The sequence below is a fragment of the Echinops telfairi genome, unplaced genomic scaffold, assembly GCF_000313985.2.
Source record: "Echinops telfairi isolate 266 unplaced genomic scaffold, ASM31398v2 ScPeMD7_7425;HRSCAF=8463, whole genome shotgun sequence".
In the NCBI taxonomy this organism is placed as follows: domain Eukaryota; kingdom Metazoa; phylum Chordata; class Mammalia; order Afrosoricida; family Tenrecidae; genus Echinops; species Echinops telfairi.
Window position 1 is genome coordinate 5,419,345 of NW_022111325.1, and position 21,599 is coordinate 5,440,943.

Here is a 21,599-nt window from a genome sequence, read left to right on the forward strand (position 1 = left end):
ATGACTCTCCCAAATCCATGGATCTGACTCCGTTAGAATAAGTGCTGACAGTGAATACTAAGATTAGCTTTATAAGGCTGTGCTCTCAAATGGTTTCTATGAAAGGAGTTAGCACTTCCATTTTGGCCAGTGGCTGGGAATCCATGACTACTTACCTCTCGGGCCAACATCTCTGTTTCCAACAGCTGATGTTTCTTGAGCAGGTTGCCTGCTGAAGCCAAATCCCTAGCTTGATCTTTCATGGCCAGCAGAGTTTCTGCCTGGGAATAGAAAAATAAGAAATAATAAAAATAGAAAATAAACAAGCACTCTGTCCCTATATATATGACTTCTTCCTTCACAATAGTGAATATTGTAGCTACCAACAAATAGAATGATACTTTAAAATGTTTAACAATAATACACCATTAGTAAATAGAGTAGAAAATGTAAAAATTGTCTTAAAAGAAAATATAATTAGCTGCTATTTCTTCAAATCTTCCCCAGTAAGGGTTAAGGAAATAATCCCAGCCTTTATATATATACCTGAAAATCATTTATTAAATTTTTACTTCCTGCCTGGTATTGTGTTCATAACTGGGTATAGTATAGTAAACAAATTTGATATATTTCTATAAGGACCAAAGCAGATACATACAATACAGAAAACAAAACTAAAAAATGGAAGGATAAAAAAAGACAAGAAGCGGGTTCTTTGAAAGGATTACCAAAGTTGACAGACCACTAGCAAACTTAAAAGAAAAAATGAAAATTATGCAACTACTCAGAATAAGACATGAAAAGGTTGACATTACAGATACAAATGAAATAAAAACAATAACACTATTACAAAAAACTGCATTCAAACAAATTAGACAATCTAGAAGAAATCCACAGATGTCTAGAAATACATCGTCCACTCAAAATAATACAGACAGATATTGAAAAACTCAACAGACTCCTAACAAAAGAAGAAATAGAGCTGGTCATAAAGAAAATTCCAACCAAGAAAAGCACAGATGGTTTCACAGGATAATTCTACCAAGTATTCAGAGAATAGAACACAAACTATTCCAGAACATCAAAGAGGACAACAAATGCCCACATGGTCTTTGAAGCCAGCATAACACTCATATCCAAACTTGAAAAGATCTCATAAAGATAGAAAGTTACAGACCAACATCCCTTTTTAACACATATACAAAAATCCTCAATGAAATTCTAGTCAATAAAATCCAATATCATATCCAAAAAAACCAATTCACCATGACCAAGTGAGATTCATTTCAGGATAGATCAATATTCAAAAACACACAATGTAATCCACCACATAAACAAGGCAAAGAATAAAAACCACATGATCATATCAGTAGATGCAGAAAAGGCATTTGTCAATATCCAATACCCATTTTTGATCAAAACACTCAACAAAATAGGAATAGAAAGGAAATTCCTCAAGATAATAAAAGCCATAAATGAAAACCTAACAGCAAACATCATGATCAAGGGATACAAAACTAACAACTAGATCAATTGCATTCTTGCATACCAGCAAAGAGAGCTGTGGAAAAGACATTAAGAAACAATACCCTTTTCAATAACCATGAAAAATGAAATACTTATGAATAAGCCTAACTAAGAAACAAAAGACCTACACACAGAAAACGACAGAACGTTACTACAAGAAACAAACAAACAATAAAAAGACCTACATAAATGGAAGAATATCCTGTGCTCATGGATAAGTAGATGGAATATTGTGGAAATGTCAACACTACCTAAAACAATCTACAGATGTAATGCAATACACATCCAAATAAAAATCATATTCATTAAATAAGTGAAAAAAATAATAACCAATTTCATATGGGTAGGGAGAAGACAAGATAAGCAAAAAACTTTAAAAAAAGAAGAACCAAGTAGGAAGCCTCACACTATCTGATCTAAAAACCTACTGCATAACCACAGTGGTCAAAACAGCATGGTACTGGTACAACTAGCGATAAAAATTAAAAAAAAGAAATAAAGAAACAAATTGATAGAAAGCCTAGCCATAAATGGATCAGCCTATAGGCAACTAAGCTTAAAAATAGGACCTAGAAATATTAAATGAGACAAAGACAGCCTCTTCAACAAATGGTGTTGGACAAAACGGATTTGTATATGCAGAAGAAGGAAACAAGACCCACATCTCTCCCCATGCACGAAAATGAACTCAAGATATATTAAAGACCTAAGTATACACCTGAAAGCTATTGGGATCATTAATGAGAAAGATGAACAAACTTAGAACCCTATTGATGGGCATGTATAGACTACCAAGTAGAATAAAGGAAGCACACACAGAAGATGAAATAGATGATTGGGACAGGCTGAAATTACATTCCTTATGCACATCAAAAGACTTCATCAAAAGAGTAAAATGAGAGCCCCCAGTTTAGGAAACTATTTTTTACTAATGACACATTGAACAAGGGTCTAATTAACAAAATCTACAGAACTCTACAACAGCTCAATAAGAAAATAACAAATGACCCAATTAAAAAGTGGAAAAAAGACATGAACAAATAGTTCACCAAAAGTGAAGTACAAATGACTAACAAACGTATGGAAAAATGTTCACGATCACTAATCATCCAGGAGATGCAAATTAAAACCACAATGTGATACCACCTTACACACACAATGTTAGCCCAATTAAAACAAACAAACAGAAAACAACAAATGCTGGAGAGGGAATGGAACTCAAATACACTATTGAGGGACTTATAAATACATACATACACTAAGGAAAATGATATGCCCATACTTAAAGCAACTGGAAATTGAAATAACACACATTCTAGCAATACTACTATTGAGCATATGCCCCCCAAAGAAATAAGAGACACGATACAAGTGGATATATGCTATCCCATGTTTATAACAGGACTATTCATGATAGCAAGAAACTGGAAGCAGCCTGAATACCCAACAGTGGAAGAATCAATAAAGAAACTATGGTACATACACACAATGGAATACCTAAAATACAGCAATGAAAGCATAAAACACTGTAAGACATGGAAGCACCTGGAATCTATTATGTTGAGTGAAGCTCATCACAAAAGGACAAATATTTCATGAGTCCACTATTATAAAGAGAAAAATTAATTTAACAGACCAGAGACCTATTCCCAAACAAAAGGGTAGAAAGTCAGCCTACTGGCTATGAGCCATACACCACCCCTCTTATGTGCACTTCCTAAGAACCGCCTTGAAAGAGACCTTACACTGGCCAGGTTCACACCTTTCACGAAGAATGAAAAGGGAAAAGACCATTGAAGTGATGCTATACAACATTGAGACAGGGCTGCAACCAATCACAGGCTTCCACAGGAAAGAGACAAGAACCTTACTGGAAAACCAAGTTAAGACCAGGGAAGAGGAGCATCTTCCTTTTAGAGGAAGTCCTGGTATTTCTATTAGTGGGTATGATGGGTAAATGTGCAGGAGTAACCTCACATCTTCACATGGGGAAGGACTGCTAAACAATACTTGTAGGGAACCTAAGAGAGAATAAACCTGGTTCTATGTTCCTGGGTAGACATTGGAATATGTTTCTACCCAAGCCTCTGTGAACAATGTCATGGACTAAGTGCCATGATGACCTTAGATGCTGGTCGTATTGGGAGCTTGTCATTCCCCAAGGACCACACCACAGGGACTCGATGTGGAAGTCTAATTGAATGAATTAGACGCTACCTCAAAACTAACTTTACCTTTGAATTTATGACTGAAATATTCTGATAAGAGAGGAATCAAAGGATGGCCACCCCAGGGCTGTGGAAATGGCAGCCGTTGGACCTTGGGTGGGAGTACTGGCTTAGTGGGCCTTCAATGAAAGGGACCCAGAACCACTATATCTTTAGTATCGCATGCTTTCTTTGCATTAATATGGCAGGTATTAATCTGATAAGCAACGATCTGCCCTTGTAAGAAATAGTACAGGGAATTTTCCTCTCGCACCAACTGCCATGCTCCCTGTAGGCAGACCTTATTCAATTAAGAAATCAATCTGTACAAAGCAACAATTCATGGATAGCATCTCAGTTGGTCTATATTCACATATACTCCTCATAGCAACAGTACCTTAAACTCTATGCCATTGGATAACTTCTTGATATTGTCAGTGTAATTCCCTTATACACCAGGAGGGTGACTGACAATGTTTATCATTTTCATTTCTTTTGTTTTTTTTGTTTGTTTTGTTTGTTGTTTGGGGTTTTTGTTGTTGTCATTCTTGTTGGTTTTGTACTTGTTTCTGCAATAATATGACCGCCAAAGTTGTTCATATCAACTTTAGACAAACAGATGGATTCTGTTCTCCCATTTAATTTCAGCTCCAAAAAAAAAAAAAAAAAAAGGTTCCTTTAATTAAGTCACCATCAAAGAAGCATACAAGCCTCTATGATTCAAAGATGCTGATTACAAAATCCAAATTTGGTGAAAGGGAAAGTATCAGAGCTTCAATTGTGAACACCCAATTCGTAGAATGCTATGGAGAACAGTGGGAGCCTCAAATCCATATGCAGAGAATCTAGTCAGATTAAACCTCCGACACATCCCCTCTAGTCAAAGGTGAGGGACCCATACAGCTTTACTATCTGACAGAGAGTATTGTAAACTTGATTATGGTGGACTGAACCATGATAAAAGATCATACTTGTTAAGTGACCTCCCTATTCACCTAAGCTGAATTTCTTCTAACCTCTTTGTTTTCATAAAAAATCTTTATATAATTTTTTTCTTTCTGTTTGTTTTGTATTTGTTGTTTCTGTTAGCCTTCCAGCTTTGAAGCACAGAAGGAGTGAATGTATAGAGACAATAACAGATGCAACGATGTATCAGGGGCAGAGGGTAGGAAAGGTGAGGGGAATTGGGGAGCAAACAGAGAACATGGGAGGAGAAAGGGAGATCTAGATTGTAATGCTTTATACACACCTCTTTAAAAAAGTTATTTAGCTATGGAAGTGTAGGATATGTGAATATTATATCAAGAAAATTACTAGAAAAAATAAAACAATCTTGACTAATGGTTACCATGGGTGAAGGAGGAAGAGTTTTTACTTAGGGAACATTAACTTTATGCTTAATGGTGGTGGTATCATTTGAAAAAGGATATCAATTATGATTATACAACACAAAGAGTAGAAGTTGTTGGATAGGAGAATGTTTTTGCCACAATTAAAAAAGAATTACAAATAACAATAAGAACAAGCAAAAATAAAATGTTCTAAAATTGACTGTGATAATGATTGTACTACTCTTCATGATATGACAGAACTATTGAATTGTACGATATGTGGAAGAAGTGTCAATAAAACTGTGAAAAATGAAGAAGAACATGTTGAAAGAACTGAAGAGAAGAGTGAAGGAGAATTTAGTGTGTGTTGAAATCAATGCTACTGTAGTGAATTTGACTTTTTGAAAGGGATAAAATTAAAGCAAGCTCATTTGAATATCCTGTAAAATGCCCATGGTGAGTTCTTTCCAAAGGTAGAATGGTCTTCCTTGGAAGTTAAGGGTAATGCATTTTCTATCATTTGAGGTAGAAACATTTCTTTAGAGATACCAAGAAGGGATTTTTGAATTTGATGGATTATTTAACAAATCTTCAAAATTTCTTCACAATCATCTTATGATTCACAGTTATCCAAATTACACATTACACAGTTATCCAAATTAGTTAATATCCTATCATGAATTCCCACCACTTCTGCTGATTTGCCAGATTACCGAGTAGTTTAGTGAATATCCTACATTTTTACTACGTGGAAAGAGTCTCACTTCCACGTTCATACAAATTAAGGGTTCATCTTCATCTGCCTGGAGCTCCCGTCATTCCAGTATATCTAGTGCAATTACCTCTGAGAGCCAGAATTCAAAATCCCGGATTCCCGTGTTGAACCGCTGCTGGCGACTGGCCTCAGTGAGCTTCTGCCCTTTATCAATTGTTCTCTCGAGTAAGTAGTCCCAGTGTTTCTCCAGTTCTTCCAGTTGCCCCTAATCCAGAGAAAAGGAGGAGTAATTTGAGTATTAGGATGCTGAGTATCTTGACAACCTGAGAGGATAGTGAAAAGAGGTTCTAGAGAGGGGAACTCTTCCAAATTTGCTGGCACTCGACTGCCATAGATGTTAGACCAGTTATATGAGGGGGTATCACCCAAAATAGGAAAAAGCTCTACTGATATGAGGGTCATAGTACGTTTGGAGTTTGTTCCACCAGCTAAGTCTGTCAATCAAGCTTTCTATTTAGAGATTCTGAAAAGATTGTGTAAGAGTGTGCAACAAAAAAGGTCTGTTTTGTGGCAGACAGGGAACTGGTTTTGCCACCATGACAATGTGCCTGCTCACACAGACATCCCAGTGCACCAGTTTTGGGCAAAAAACAGGATACCTCTCTTGCCTCATACACTTTACTCACCTGACCTTGGTCTGTGCAAATTCTTTTTGTTTCCATGAATGCAGAGGGACGTGAAAGGACCGTAATTTGACAACATAGAAGAAGTGAAGAAAAAAACGACAGAGGTGCTGTCAACCACCCAAACAGATGAGTTTGAAAAATGGTGCCAAGAATGGAATCTCAGGTCTGACAAATGTATTAAGTGTAATGGGGAGTACTTTGAAGGTGATGTTTGTTTTGTAAAATGTCAAAATACATTGTTTTGAAAAAAAAATTTCATTTTTATTTTAGTACCCCTTTATACTTAACCTGTGAAACTGCAGGGGTATTGGAAAGAAAGGAAGATTTCAATTTTTGGTTGAAGACTCTTGGGAACATGGCTAGAAAATTAAAGGAAGCATTGCAAGACTTAGGAAATTTAGGAAGTATGATAAAACTTAGGAATTAAGACTAAAATTTTATTTTCTTGGAGTTCAAACTTCTGAATATGAGGTGAGCAGAAGCTTTAAGCATCACTGTATTCCTCCTTCTTCTTACAACAGTCAGAGGAAAGGCTATTGACCATAAACTATATTCCACATCCCTACCCAGGGAAACATTGGAAGAATAAAACATAGTGTCTTTAGGGTTTCGAACAAAGTCTGAGCTGAATCTCTTACCTTCATGGTTTCTTCATTGCCGTCACAGGCTTCACGCTCAATCAGGGAGTTCCCCAAGTTGATTACTCCTTCTACCTGCTCAGCTCTGCCATAGACCTCATTTTCAAAGGTCTGATGCTTTAAGTATTTCCTCTGAAGACAAAAGAAACCACATTATTCTCTCATTTAAAGAAGCAGGATAAAGTAAGTGCTGACAAAATGAGTTAATGTTTCTATTAATCACTTCTAAAAGCGGTGGTGATATCTAAAGGGTCTCATTATGCAGTAGACTCTAAGTCCCCGAGAGCAATATCGGGGGCCTCAGCAACAAGAGAGTGGTCAGCATAGTGGATGTTCATTTAACCAACAATCTGGATAAGGTGAATTTTTTTCGATTCCTATTTTGAACATACCTGAATATTGGTAGGGTCTTTGTAGGATTCATCACAGGCTGTGGGAAGCATCTCACTGATCCATTCTTCAAGTTCCTCAAGGTCATGGTTAAATTGTTTCAGATCAGCATAGTCTCCCAGCTTAGTTCTTTCTGCAATCAGCTGGGTTTTGAGCGCATTCCACCTGGCAAGGGGCGGGAAGGTGGGTTCGAAGATCATTAGCTACCTTATATGCCTTTCCGAAGGTCTGACACCATATCACTGACTCTTTCCATTCAACAGGTTAGCACTTTTCCTTTCACACAGTTTTCAAATATAAAGTGCCGTAATTAAGTCTGATAATTTCTAAAGTACTTTGAAGAGCTCTCATGCCATATACCAGCCTATGTAAAAACAATCCAATGTGTCCTGAGAGTTTTAGGTATCTAGACGTGTGAAGAACCCAACGTGTCAGCTACACCTTCAAGGTTTGCAAAAAAAGTCCCTTTTCTACATCTCCCTGCAGCTCACAGAGCACTCATTTAGGTCTGACCTGTCTAGCACCCGTTGGAACCGAGCAGCGATCTCCTCCTTGGCATAATGGTCATCATCTATGAGCCGTTCAGCAAAACATTTCAGGTCAGTGATCTTCCCCTCCTAGCGAAAGGAAATAAAAGAGTGCCAATTTCTGTAGATTAGACGACTGGTGAAATCCCACACTACCCCCTGGAAAGGAATAGACGTGCACTTTGTGGTTTGGGTGTGTGTGGGGTGGAGGTGGTGGCGGCGGTGGTGGTAGTGAGATAAGGTCCCCAAGTTAACTGCTTTTACCGTTATGTGCATTTCAACTCAACAAGAGAAGAAACATTTAATAATCAGGGCTTATTCACAGTAGATTAGATATGTGTAAGACACTGAGCTCCAAGACCATTCTAAGAGGGTTATTGCTACACTGGTTGTGATGTTGAAACAGACTCTTCAGTTCTAAAAGTCAGCTGTTTTGATGAACTCTAAATTCTGCCCAATTATCTTCTGAAATTTTCTAATATATCTTAGAAGGTAAAATCAAATCTACCTCTCCCTCACCTAGTTATTTATCCCATATTGAAAAGCATATTTTCTTGAAATTTAAGCCCATTATATATTTTCAACACCGAATAAACTTCTGTTAGTTATCCTATAAAATGAGACATTTTATAAATTTTTTTTCTCATTCTTCTAACCCAGATGAGATGGAGATCTAGCCATTAATATATCTATTCTATCTATATCTATCTATCTATCTATCTATCTATCTATCTATCTATCTATCTATCTATCTATCTAAATATCTATCTATCTAATCTCGTATCATCCCTATACAATGGAGTAGAACTGACCCTGTGGGTTTCTGAGACTGTAACTCTTCATGGAAGTAGAAAGCTGCATCTTTCGCCCGTGGAGTAACTGGTGATTTTGAATTGCTGACCTTGCAGTTAGCAGCCCAGATTATAACCCATTTGACATGATTGTGATTGACTCAATGACAGCGAGTCTTATCATATGTCTAACTATATGTGCATCTATTTGTTTTCTAGACTTTATTTTCAGAGCAATTTCATGTTTACAGCAAACTTGTGCAAAAAGTATACAGTGTTCTTGTTCTTATATACCTAATCTCCAACAGATCTGTACTTTTTAATTGTCATTGGCAAATTTTAAAGGATTGGAGTAAGCATTCATATAAGAAGATCACAAGTTTAGGTTATCTATAAGATATAATAGGAAAATAGAAATGTTTTCGTTTAAGAGGTAAACTCCAGAGAGACCCCTGGTGTATAAAACAGCTACTATGATCTTAAATATATGCCAAAATTAAAATAAACAAAAACCAAAGAAACAAACTTTATCCAACAAGTCGCACAGGTAATTGTTGTTCATTTTGGTTAAGAGAGGTTGTTCCAAGGCAGTTAGTCTAATTGGGTGAAAACAGCCTTTGTGATATCTGTAGTTCATAAATTTGGAGAGCTCTTTTCATTAACAATGAAATAAAAGAAAGCCAAAGCCTCAAATACGGAATAACGTACAGAAACAAATACGTATTTATGATCAAGAAAGCGGGGCCTTGATAAGGATTCATGAAATGTAGGGGCTAAATTAATTTCACAAGAAATTTACTGCTTAGTTCAAATGTTAATCCACTCTAAGTGAACAACTCCATGAAGTCTCTGGTCTCTCCATTTCTCCTAAACAATGAGCTGAGGCAATATTTTCCATTCTTTCATCAGCTCAACAATCTAAATATGTTGTCTTTGGACCTGAACCCTGGAAGGATACACCACGGAACTTAAAGTGGGAAAATCCACACACCATTTGTGACTTGGCAACACTGTATCACAGAGTGAAGACTTGGGCAAGCCTAAACAATACTGCGAAGCTTTCCGGCGTTTCTACAGGTACCCAAATACTTATAACTCATGAGATCACTCGCATATTGGTATTTCGCCAATCCATGACCTTCAAGTCCATTTGACCTATAGAGACTCCGTAGGAAAGAGCAGAACTGGCCCATAGGGTTTCCAATAACTACCACATCTTTCTGCTAGAATAACTGGAGAAATCAAGCTTTTAGTCTGGCAGTAGAGCACGTAACCACTCCACCAAGGTAGTGCTGCACCCATTCTATTAACTGGTGTTACCTGGGCAGTGATTGCTTTGTCCAAATCATCTCGTTTCTTCATCAAGGCCTCCAGACTGTCTATGGAGCCCTTATCATCTGACCGCAGGAAGGTCTCACGTGCCACCATCCAGCTCTCAGCCTGATCACAATTCCCTTGGAACAACTAAAGAGGACAATGTTAGAGTGGAGTCTACTCTCTCAATCAGGTCAGTCTGATACCTCCTGAGAGGTATGGCCTTTTTTTATGAGAGAGAGAGGGAGACACTAGGCAACCCTCCCACCCCCCTCCCTTTGACTACCTGCTTGCTAGAACTCTGTGCATGCCTCTGAGAGAGACCCCACTTGGTCTGCCCAACTCTAAAGCTGTCAGCACACCATCATGTTTCCAATGACCTTGGATTCATGCAGCTCTACACCTACCAGCATGTGACCTCCCTGATTCCTGCATCATCAACCCACAGCTACGTGAAGAGCAGCATGCCTAGAGCCAGACCCATGGACTTGAGTTGGACTGGGCTAGGATGTTTTCTTGTTATTGAATCACTTCTTGATATGAAGTTCCTTCTCATCCATATATGAGTGTCATTCATTTTGTTTCTCTAGACAACCCCGCCTAATAACCATACCATGAATTTCAGGTTTTTTTCAATCTTCTCTAAACACATTATTTTATGTTTTTATACAGGTCATAATGCATTCTTAAAATGGCCTTCCAAATAGTCTACACCTAGTGAACACTGGCCAGTTATCTCTTTAAAACTTTAGAAAACACTATTCCTCAGGGTAGCCTGTGGCACACTTACTCACTTCCCTCAAAGGGTTAATCATTTCCTCCTCTTTAGCTTCAAATCAAATTCATCATCTTATTGTACTAAAGTTATCTGTCTACAAAGCTGATTTCACTAGCTAAGAAAAAAAATCCTCTATCTTCCTAATGTTGTGTCCCCAGGGCACTGACCACAGTAGGTTCTACATAAAAATGAATACCTATATGGCAATTATCTCACCCAGAGCTTACCCCCAATGCACTTAACTATTCCAATAAGGATAAGAGGAAAGAGCACCATAATCACTAGTCTACAAAATGGAAAAACTAATATCAGATAATAAGAGATGTCCTTCTGCTTAAGCACAGAAAAGCCAGTGAGCTGAGAATTTGTACCAAATAAAATTGCATGGAAGAAACAGAGTAAGGCCAATTCCATTTAAGAATTGGGAATTTGTCATACCTGCAATTCTAGACACTGGTCTAGCATCTTTTTGCGTTGTTCCCATGATTTCTCCAAATCGTCTCTCTCTTGTCTGATATCTTGAAGTTTTTTTTCAATTTCAAGGCCGGCTTGGTGTCCACTACTGATAAGATCAATACCAAAGTCCTCTAAGGCCTGAAAGGTGGGCGCCTCGGCTTCGATGTCAGCATGCTGCTCCTGTAGAACAAAGGGGCAGGAACGGGTAAGGACAATCTCTCTGAAAATTGTAAAATGGGGGACGTTGTGAGGTCAGTGATCAGTGGCTATGGCTTTTCTAGTAATACCTCGTGTCGCTCCAGCAAGATCTCTGTGCCAGTAATGTCCTCAGCCAGCTCCTGTGATGATACCATGCCACCAATGCCACTGATCCAATTCTGCAGGTCCCTAGAAAATGAGACAGACTTATTGGACAAAAATCCTTGTAACTCACTACAGGTATCCACTGATTACTTTTCTCTTCATATGAAGGATTAACATCAATCTAACTTTATCTGAGTCTCAGAAACCTACAGCAGGGTTGCTATGAGTCAACATTGACTCGATGACAGTGAGTTTGGTTTTGGGTTAGTTTTATGTTTTTTTATATGTATTTCTTTATAAAAAATAGTTTCATTGGCATAGACTTCGTTATCTTATTTAATCTTTTAAACAAAAATACAGTCACATTTTACAGGTCAGGAAGCAAGGCTCAGAAAAGTCCAATAATTTGCTGAAGGCAATTCCGAGGAGTCCTGGTGACATAGAGGCTCCTGCAAGGTCAGCAGTTTGACACCACCAGCCACTCCTCAGGAGAAAGACAGGGATTTCTACTCCAATAAAGAATTGCAGTCTTGACAACTCACAGGGAGGCAGTTCTACTCAGTCCTACAGGGTCACGATCTTGACAACTCACAGGGAGGCAGTTCTACTCAGTCCTACAGGGTCACGGTCTTGACAACTCACAGGGAGGCAGTTCTACTCAGTCCTACAGGGTCACGATGAGTTACCATCAACTCGATGGCAGTGAGTTTGGTATTTACATTCGTATTTATATTCACATTTTTGCGTCTATTTATACACATATATAAATACAGATGTCAAGTAGGTTTGGACCCAGGGTTTATGGAAGGGGGCACACCGGGCTGCTTCTTATACTAGGATGGGAATTCGATGGGGCCTGGTTTTGTACATATGAAAGCTGAGACCAAAGACACGGATTTTCTCGAGGTTCCAGAGTTAGTTTGTGGCAAATCTGTCACACTTCAACATTCTCAGTTGCCCTGTCATTAATCAGCACTGGTGAGAGCAGGAGTTAGATAGTGGGAACAGGAAGATTTGAGGAAAGCCGTGGGATCTGGGCCCTGGAAGAGAGTCTGATATCAGAAGCCAAGCAGTTTCCCACCCCCTCTAGTCTGCTTCCGGGGAGGGAGGGGAAAAATGAGGACCTAATGCCAGGGGCTTAAGTGTAGAGGAAATGTTTTGAGAATGATGAGGGCAATGAATGTACAAATGTGCTTTACACAACTGATGTATGTATGGATTGTGATAAGAGTCATATGAGCCTCTAATAAAATAATTGGAAAAAAAGAGTTGTATGAGCCCCTAATAAAATGATTAATAAGTAAATAAACAAAACTTTAAAAAAAGAATAGATAAAATAGAAAGAGAATTTTTATATTTAATAGCTTGTTCTCTGCCCCCAAAGCTTTAACCCATTTTGGAGAGCTTTGATGTAGGACGTTTTATGTTTTATCAACCAAACCAATCTCACTGTCATCAAGTCAATTCTGACTTATAATCACACAGTCGGGACGCATAGAACCCCTGGGGGTTTCCAAGGCTATACATCTTTATGGGAGCAGAAAGCCTCCTCTTTCTCTGATGGAGCAACTGCTGGGTTCAAACTGCTGATTTTGTGGCTAGTGGACCAATGTGTAGTGCACTACCTCAACAAAGCTCCTTGTATACTTAACAGATCTAAAATATGTGGTTTGTGCTGTGTCACTTAATGACAAAGTTCCTTGCATTTGAAAAATCTCTTCAATATACCTTTTACTTCTCACAACAACCCTGCACAAAATGTGAACATTTTCTTTCTATTTTAAAGATAAGGAAAGTAGAGTAGAAAGGGGGAAATTCATTTGCATAAAGTGATGTAAATAGAAGGAGACCTCTGGAATGGAATTCAATCTTCTGGCATCCTGAACCAATATATATTCAATTATTCCTTTCACTCCTTGTTTCTCTTCAGTGGCTTCTTGAGTATAAAGCTCTATCTTACTATGGAACATGAGGTAAGCATGTCTTTCTGTTTTACTTTTATTCATAACACAGTTCAGTATAGGCTTCTACTCACTAAACACACACACACACACACACACACACACACACACACACACACATGCAACTGATTAAATTGAGGTGTATTTCTCATACTCCTAGCAGTCAAGAATAAGCCACTGAAGACTCGACGTCTGTCCTCTGCAGAGAGCAAATATCAAGGAGCTCTGCTTCACCTTAAAATTATATATGGAGGTTAAATTAAACATCTCATGAAAAGTGTCCTGACCTGTTTGCTAGACAGTGCAGCGTTGAAGGAGAAGGGTGTCTTATAAAACCATCCATTTATTCAATGAACTAATTTTTATTGATATATATTAAGTACCTAACATTGATAAAAAAACAAACAAACATATTCTTGTGTTCTAGGAGCTCACACTTTATCCTGCAAGGAATAAAAGCAAACAAGTGATAGACACTAACAGCCACAGAGAGAGAGAGAGAGAGAGAGAGAGAAACCGTGAAAACCAGATGTGTCATAAGGAGGAAAACAAGACTGGGGTTTTTAGAGGTTGTAAATATGACTTCTGCAATACTGAAGAGTAAAACTACATGCAGAGAAGAATACAGCACTTGGTCTGGAACCTGAAGTCCATATAGAATCTATATCTGCAGAGATAACATGCATTTGGGGAATGGACCTAGGTGGTATGTATTTCTATCCCATAGAAGACCACATAATTCCAGAGGTATTAATTGTGGAGCAAGAGAAGGAGCAAGCAGGGTCACTTGCTAAAATGTGCCTTATTTTTTCTCTAACAACACTGCAGTGAGCTAGTACATCCTGGACTCCAGCTCTAATTGTTCCCCTCCTTAGTAGACTAATGCAGTGGGGAAGAAAGTAGGGATAGTTTCGCAATAAGGTATTTACTTTTAGGTCGTTTTTGAACTCTAACAATCTTTAAAACGAATTAACAAAATATTTAAATTCTCCAGGATTTGATCCCAACTTGAAAAATGTTCTCTCTTACTAATTCTTATAAGCCTCTGATCTCGAAACGTATGCTCCATGAGCAACACTCTGTGACTTTGTTTGCACAGCTTTTCCACTATGTATGTCCCTTCTGTCCCATTGATTAGGTCTTGTAAGATGCTATCATTTTATTTTTTTTTGTTTTCAGTAGATCATCTGTTCTTTCTACTTCCACCTTCCCACTACTGTGTGTTAGGATGTGCATTTGGCCCTAAATTATGTTCTACCTTGGTTCTTTACATTCTTTTCTGCCCACCCCCCACCCCCAAACAGAATACAACGAAGTCCCTTTGCCCATAACGAAGGGCACACTGCCATATATATTCTATATATTCAATAGAAGCTGATTTAACTGGCCTCCAAACCTAACTCACTGCCATTGAGTTAATGCTGACTCCTAGCGACCCTATAGGACAGTGTAGAACTGCTCCTGTGAGTTTCTGAGACTAACTCTTTTTGAGAGTAGAAAGCCCTGTCCTTCTCCCAAGGAGCTGCTATTGATTTCGAACTGCTGACCTTGCAGTTATAGGCCCAATGCTTAACCACTATACCAACCAGATGGCCTTATTATCCTTCCAACTTCAGTATTTTATGGTTTGGAGTAGTGAAACTCACATTTTTGTGAGACTGGACACTGTGGTTTCCTCAATACACAGCAGGGAACAGCAAAATACTTGCACCTACCCTTCTTTAAGCTCTACTCAGGGGGCAACACGGGGATTTTTCACTCCGTTTGTTGGACATCTTCTTTATAACGTTTACCTGGCATTGCTGAGGAACAGGTAGAATTTTTGGGACTCATTTAAATCCTCCTTACGATCCTCTGTATCCCTCAGCAGGTCATCCCAGGCATCGTTCAGCTCTCTCTGCTGCCTCTGCAGGTCCTCGGTGGCATCTGGATGTGACTCACATAGCCTCTCTGCTGTTTCTCCCAGGATGGTTACCTAAGGTGGAGCAGAGCTCTCTTAATCAGGCTAGAGTAATTGGAGATTAACCACACCTGAGCCATTGCAAAAGCAGAGACTTGATTCTTGGTTCACGTATTTCAAAGTAGACATCCATGGTTAAAAAACATATTATGTTATTTCTAAATAATAATACCAACAAGTTCAGTTCACATGGTAATTATGTAAAGTGGTAAAATTGATATTATTATATTTAATTTTTTTAAGTAACAGGTTAGTGGAGTAGAACAGTTAATGGACTTGACTGGCTAAAGGCAAATTCACTAATCCTGATTCTTAATGGGAAGATCTTCCTAGTATAGATACACTCACTTTTTTTTATTCTGCCCAATAATGCCAAAATATGTAACCCCTTTGACTTCTCCTGGAGTATAACTGGCAAGCTCAAGAGTTCACGTTTGTGTCAGGAGAGGGTTAGGAAGCTCGACTAATTCCTGGTTGAAGAAATTTTGTACCATGCTCAGGTACAGATAGGCCTGGCCATTCTGAGTATGACATCCAACTAGCTTCAGGCAATTTTTGATCACCTGGAATACATTACAGTGGCAAAAGAATATAATATAATCATTTGGCAAACAGAGGGTTTTCTTCCAACATAGTTTACCTCTGTGTTAACGGTAGTGCAGCATGTCGTATGCGTGACCTCACCTTAAGGAGATGACACAATGAATATGTATGGAACAATACAAAAAGAACTGTTAACCTAAGAGCACTGGTAAATAGAAACATGAAGTGGGATGTGTTGGAAAAGAACAGTAGCACACGTTCTCCCACCTTTTCCCCCAAAGGCACGAGGTCGCGCTCAAAGCTTTCATGCTGACGTTGAAGGGCCTGAACGCTGAAAAGGTCTGATCCAGGGTCAGCAGCCCTGAGGGCCTCGCACTTCTTCTCAATCTGTTCCTTCGTGTCATCTGCTTCTCTGGTGCACAGGGAAGGAAAGAGTGACTTGGTTGGTGATTGGGGGTGATGTATACTACGTAGCAAAGGAAGGCAAGCTGAGCTTTTATGGAAGCATCTCTATCATGGTTGTCTTCATAGTTGGAGTCAACCTTACTTCCCTTGTCATTTCATCTTTACAACCCCCAGAGTCATGATCACTACTGTTATTCCTAGGATTAAACAGACTAAATGTTTTCTTGAGGTTATACCACTGGTAAACGTTGAAACACAAGTTTGAACAAATCTATAGAATGTCATGTTAAGTGTGAACCTTGCATATTTTAATGTGCCTCTACAATCTGTAGAGGTGCATATGTAATGTGAAATTCGACAGTTTTCCATATTAACTAATTTTGAATGGCCAGATCAAGTTGACTGTCAGTTTCCTTCCCCAAATCTTCACAATTACATTTGTGCACATGAAGGTGTTTGATGTATATATTTGTTAACATGCTCACTTGCTTGTTTCCTTTTTTTAATGAAGACAGGTGTGAAATCAAATATTATAATTGATGAATGAACAGTTATAGTCAACTTGGTGTTTATTGTCCTGTACTGTCTACTTCTAGTTCAATAATTTTAAGTTTCATTAGCTGTAATTAAAAAAAGAAGACCAATAATATACCAGGAGTTAAGCTCGGGCACTAGAAAAATTGAAGTTGATTACATTGGAGTCTCAATGTGCCAAAGGAGGAATTCTCTGGTGAAACACTGTTTTTTCTCTTTGCAAATTGACTCTATCTCCAGGAGAAGAGTTGCACTAAGAGCTGTGCTCTTACCTTAGTGAAAACAATTAAGGGTCTTTGAGTGCATGCTAGAGCAGTAACCACTTTCTTAGGTGAAAATTCTCACCTGTGGAACATCTGGACAGCATGGGCACTGCCAAGTAGCTGGCGCTGTTCCTCTGCCAGTCTCTGAAGGGATCCCCATCTAGCATTCAACTCCTGCAAGTGGGCAGACACATCAGATTTTAGGCAAGGACATCATTCAGATAGCTCGGTGATGTCTGAAAACCAGATGGCATTTGAATCATGTTTATTCTCATTTTAAGAAATGCACTTGGAGTCCTTCTGTCTTGGATAACCTAAACGTAGGCCTCACTTATTTCAAAGTGATATAGGAAGGTTTTTTCTTTGTTTGTTTGTTTAGTTTAGTTTTTTACCTTTTCAAACTGTTGTTCTAGATGGGAACCATCATTCTTGGAGTAGCAATCAATTGATGTTGCCAAAGACACGTCATTGCAACCTCTTAATAAATGAATGGGAAGTTTCCTGAGTAGTTGGAAGTTATCACAGTTTTTAGGAGAAATCTAACACCTTTCTGCATCTTGCATTAGAGAAATATAGTAACAACTTAAAATTCTACTTTCTATTGAGAGTAATTTAATTGTTCACAAGCACACTCCCTCTCATTGTTACCCTTTGATACCAATCACAAAAGGAGAAAATAACTCATTTTCAGTATTTGTTGCAACCTAGGAAGCTTAAACTGAGGAAAGCTGTGTGTCAGAGCTGCATCCTCTGTGCATGTGAAAGTTGGACATTTAATGGGGAAGATTGAAGAAGAGTGGATGCATTTGAACTATGGTGTTGGTGAAGAATATTGAAAATTCCATGAACTGCCAAGGGAACAAACATCTGTCTTGTAAAAAGTTCAGCCAGAATGATCCATAGAGGTAAGGATGGTGAGACTTTGTTTCATGTACTTTGGCCATGGTATCAAGAGAGACACGTCCCTGGAGAAGGACAACATTCTTGGTAAAGTGGAAGGACTGAGCAAAAGAGGAGGCCTTTGATGAGATGGATTGACAGAGGGGCTGCAACACTGGCCCAAACCTCAGAACAACTGTGAGGATGCAGCAGGAGCGGGTAGTGTTTCCTTCTGTTGCACACAGGGCTGCTATGAGTCAGAACAACTCAGTCACACATGGTAACAACAGGGAGCTACACTAGACATTCCACACACGTATGTCAGCTTTTCATAGATCCATAGTCCAAATCAATGAATCGGACACAGAAAGCTTCTACCCCCACCCTGACCTCTCTCCCAACCTATCCTCATCTCGTTTTTCAGTATGTTTATCAGAACGTACTTTATGCAGTGACTGTTCTTCACTTATCATCTCTCGCTATAATACCTTCCTTTGGTTGCTATGCATTTCCTTTCCATTCAGACATGTGAGCACTGGAGACGCTATGTGTGGGTTGTGGTGGTGGTGGGTCAGTGAGTGGTTTGCAATTTAAAGATTTCTGGTTAGTTCAAATATAATTTTGTTAAATTTTCAATTGGGAAGTTCAGAATTTGATGCGTTGTTGGAGAAAAGAATAGTATGTTTAATTTAATAGACATTCAATAATAAATTAAAACAAAACTTAAGAGACTATACTTTTCAATTCTCTTGCATTAGAAATGTTGAAACAGAAGCCATTAGAAATGAAGTGACATTTCCAGTGCAATAAATAACACTGTGGCCTGAAACTAAGTTTGAATCACCAGTTCCAATACTTATGCCCCTCTCTCACCACATCCACATCCCTCAACACAACACATCTCTTGTGGGAGCTCAAAGGACACTCAATGCGTGTTCATAAATAAGGTTGTGCTTTGGTTAAGCTTTGACAGGAAACATAGCTGTACTATCTGTCCTTGATGTTGCTGGTAGCTTCACACCACCCTTACTTTATGTGTGTTCCTAGCTAACCTGTGGAATATGAAGTTGGGTATATGAAAAAGAAACAAAGGCTCAGAAGACCAGGATGGTGATGAGAATTAATGGAAGGAGCCTTAGTTACCTGTCGGATTTGAGCACCTTCTGGTGTCAGAAGATCTTCAAACAGTAAGTCGTCAGCCACCTTATTGATATCCCTCAGCCGAGGCTCATTCGTCTTCAAATCCTGGAGGAGAATATGTGCCCCTAACAAAGTTAATCCTGTTCTCAAAGCTTACCTTCATACCATTCCTTTCCTGACTGAATATTAAAGCATAATGAAACCTTTGTTGCAACAGGCAATGACTGCTTTCCCTTATCTGTCGCTAATATAAATACAACGCCTCCAAAGAAATTCATTGTCAGCCAGTCGATGCCAACTCATAGTGACCCTTTAGGCAGAAATGAATTGCCCTTGTGGGTTTCAGAGACTGTCACTCTTTATGGGAGTGGAAAGTCCCACCTCAAGCTAAACTCTCTGATGCCTACTGGTTATCCACACCTTGCCCAAAGAGCGAATATTTATCTAAAGCATGGAATACCACCAACCCCCTACCCCATCTTAAGAACTGACACAGTGTTCCATATCAAATTGGCCAGCAGGAACACATTATGGTAGTGGGGACATTTTGAAGAATGCAGATCTATCAGATCTCCCAGAAGATTTGGGGGCAGTAGGGTGATAAGTTGTAAGGTGAGGTGACTAATCTCTTCTGGCTCCTCTTTATTTATTAATACTAATAATACTCAGAGGAATATTTGAGCTGTGGAGCTCTCAGTAATTTGGAGTAGGATATTCAGCAAACATGAAATCAATTCAGAGAAGGAGGTATGGAAAAATAAAAATCAAACCTCTCTAAAAGGTGTTTAAGGGAGACCGTCTTTCTTTCTCACCGTTTGGAACTCATCAAATTTTTTCTGTAACTCCCAAACATCATCTAGCTCCACACCAGTGTTTTCTCTCCTCTTGTCTCTTATCCAGTCCAGCATGTCTCCTGCCTCATAAGCCAGCAAAAACTCATTATAACGTTGCAACAGATGACGTCTGCGCTCTTCTGCCAGATCAAGGAGTGAGTGGTACCTGGGCGGTGAAGTCAAGAAAATAAGAAAGGTAGGAGAAAAGTTGTTGAAAACACACAAATGTAGAGCCATGGGACAAGGAGTAAAGAAAGAAATAAAATCGAGAGAAAGGAGAATGTACATAATAGGAGATAATAAATATGGTGGCGGGGAGCATTAGAACAGAGAGACAAAACACAGCGTCACATTTTAAAATGTTAATGTCTCAATAGCATAAGAAGCAGTATCCTTTCTACCTTTTCAGGGGAAAAAATATTCACACACAACTGGCAAATGAATAAGACACACCTTGGTATAATTAACAGCATGCATATGGAAGTGAAGACCTTTGATAATATTAAATTAATCCATTCTGGGAAGAATGCCAGAATACGCAGTTCTAATAAGTTTCTGACCTCATCCAATTGACTTAGTGGTTCTGAGATTCCCTTTCTTCACATGAAAGTATTTGAAGCACTCTAAATTTAATTTTAGCTTCTAAAATCTGCACATTATCAATGACATCTATAATCTTCTAATAGATGAAAAACTATGAAAAGCCTATTTTGACCAAAAAAAAAAGGGAAATGTTTGTCCAATCACTTACTGTCTAGTTATCCCTCCTTCAGTACTTACTGGTTCTCAATGTGCTCCTGTCGCTCGGAAATGCTGCCTGGCTCTTCTCTCTTCCGTCGTGGAAGCATCGGGAACTCATCATAGGCCAGTTTCCTGACATAAACAGCTGGGACGAAGCCCTGATGGTCATCCGCCTCTACCTTCCACCAGTCCTGAATGGAGAACAAATCCCCACACCTTTCTTCTTAAAAATGCCAAAATTAGAAAAGTAAGCACAGACATGGTGTGATGGTCAAGAGACGGAAACCCTTGCTATGGGTGACATATGCTTTCCATATATTATTAACAAGATATGGAGTGCAAGAGATCCAGAGGTAAATCTGTGAAATCTAGGAGTGAGACATTTGGTGCTAGATCCTTAGTTTGACCAAACCCAAAGATAGTTCCCTAATGATGGGGCAGTTTGTCTACCAAGGAGTTTCTCTCTCTCTCTCTCTCTCTGTCTCTCTCTCTCCTTTCTCTCTGTCTCTGTCTCTCTCTCTCTCTCTCTCTCACACACACACACACACACACACACACACACACACACACACACACGGAAGCTAAAATTTAACCTGGACTCTTGTGAATGAAGCAGCTGTGTATGGCATATTACTAAACAAAATTTATCTTTTCCATCTCTTTCCTCTACCCCACTCTTGGAGTTGTTGACATTGAGG

The 21,599-nt window shown here is 38.8% G+C and overlaps 1 protein-coding gene across 2 annotated transcripts in view; it reads right to left on the reverse strand.

Annotated features, from left to right (window-relative positions):
* The window catches only part of SPTA1 (spectrin alpha, erythrocytic 1), an 81,257-nt gene that overhangs the window by 23,150 nt on the left and 36,508 nt on the right, over positions 1-21,599 (reverse strand). For both annotated transcript variants that reach the window (XM_004714792.3, XM_045298429.1), the window contains exons 22-35: positions 20,941-21,092; positions 20,140-20,326; positions 19,331-19,432; positions 17,391-17,482; positions 16,374-16,518; positions 15,397-15,578; positions 11,627-11,726; positions 11,322-11,519; positions 10,112-10,255; positions 7,987-8,090; positions 7,476-7,638; positions 7,084-7,215; positions 5,887-6,024; positions 156-260 (exon numbers count right to left, since the gene is read on the reverse strand). In XM_004714792.3, the coding sequence (XP_004714849.2) occupies positions 156-260; positions 5,887-6,024; positions 7,084-7,215; positions 7,476-7,638; positions 7,987-8,090; positions 10,112-10,255; positions 11,322-11,519; positions 11,627-11,726; positions 15,397-15,578; positions 16,374-16,518; positions 17,391-17,482; positions 19,331-19,432; positions 20,140-20,326; positions 20,941-21,092 (1,944 nt within the window). The remainder of the gene's footprint in view (positions 1-155; positions 261-5,886; positions 6,025-7,083; positions 7,216-7,475; positions 7,639-7,986; positions 8,091-10,111; positions 10,256-11,321; positions 11,520-11,626; positions 11,727-15,396; positions 15,579-16,373; positions 16,519-17,390; positions 17,483-19,330; positions 19,433-20,139; positions 20,327-20,940; positions 21,093-21,599) is intronic.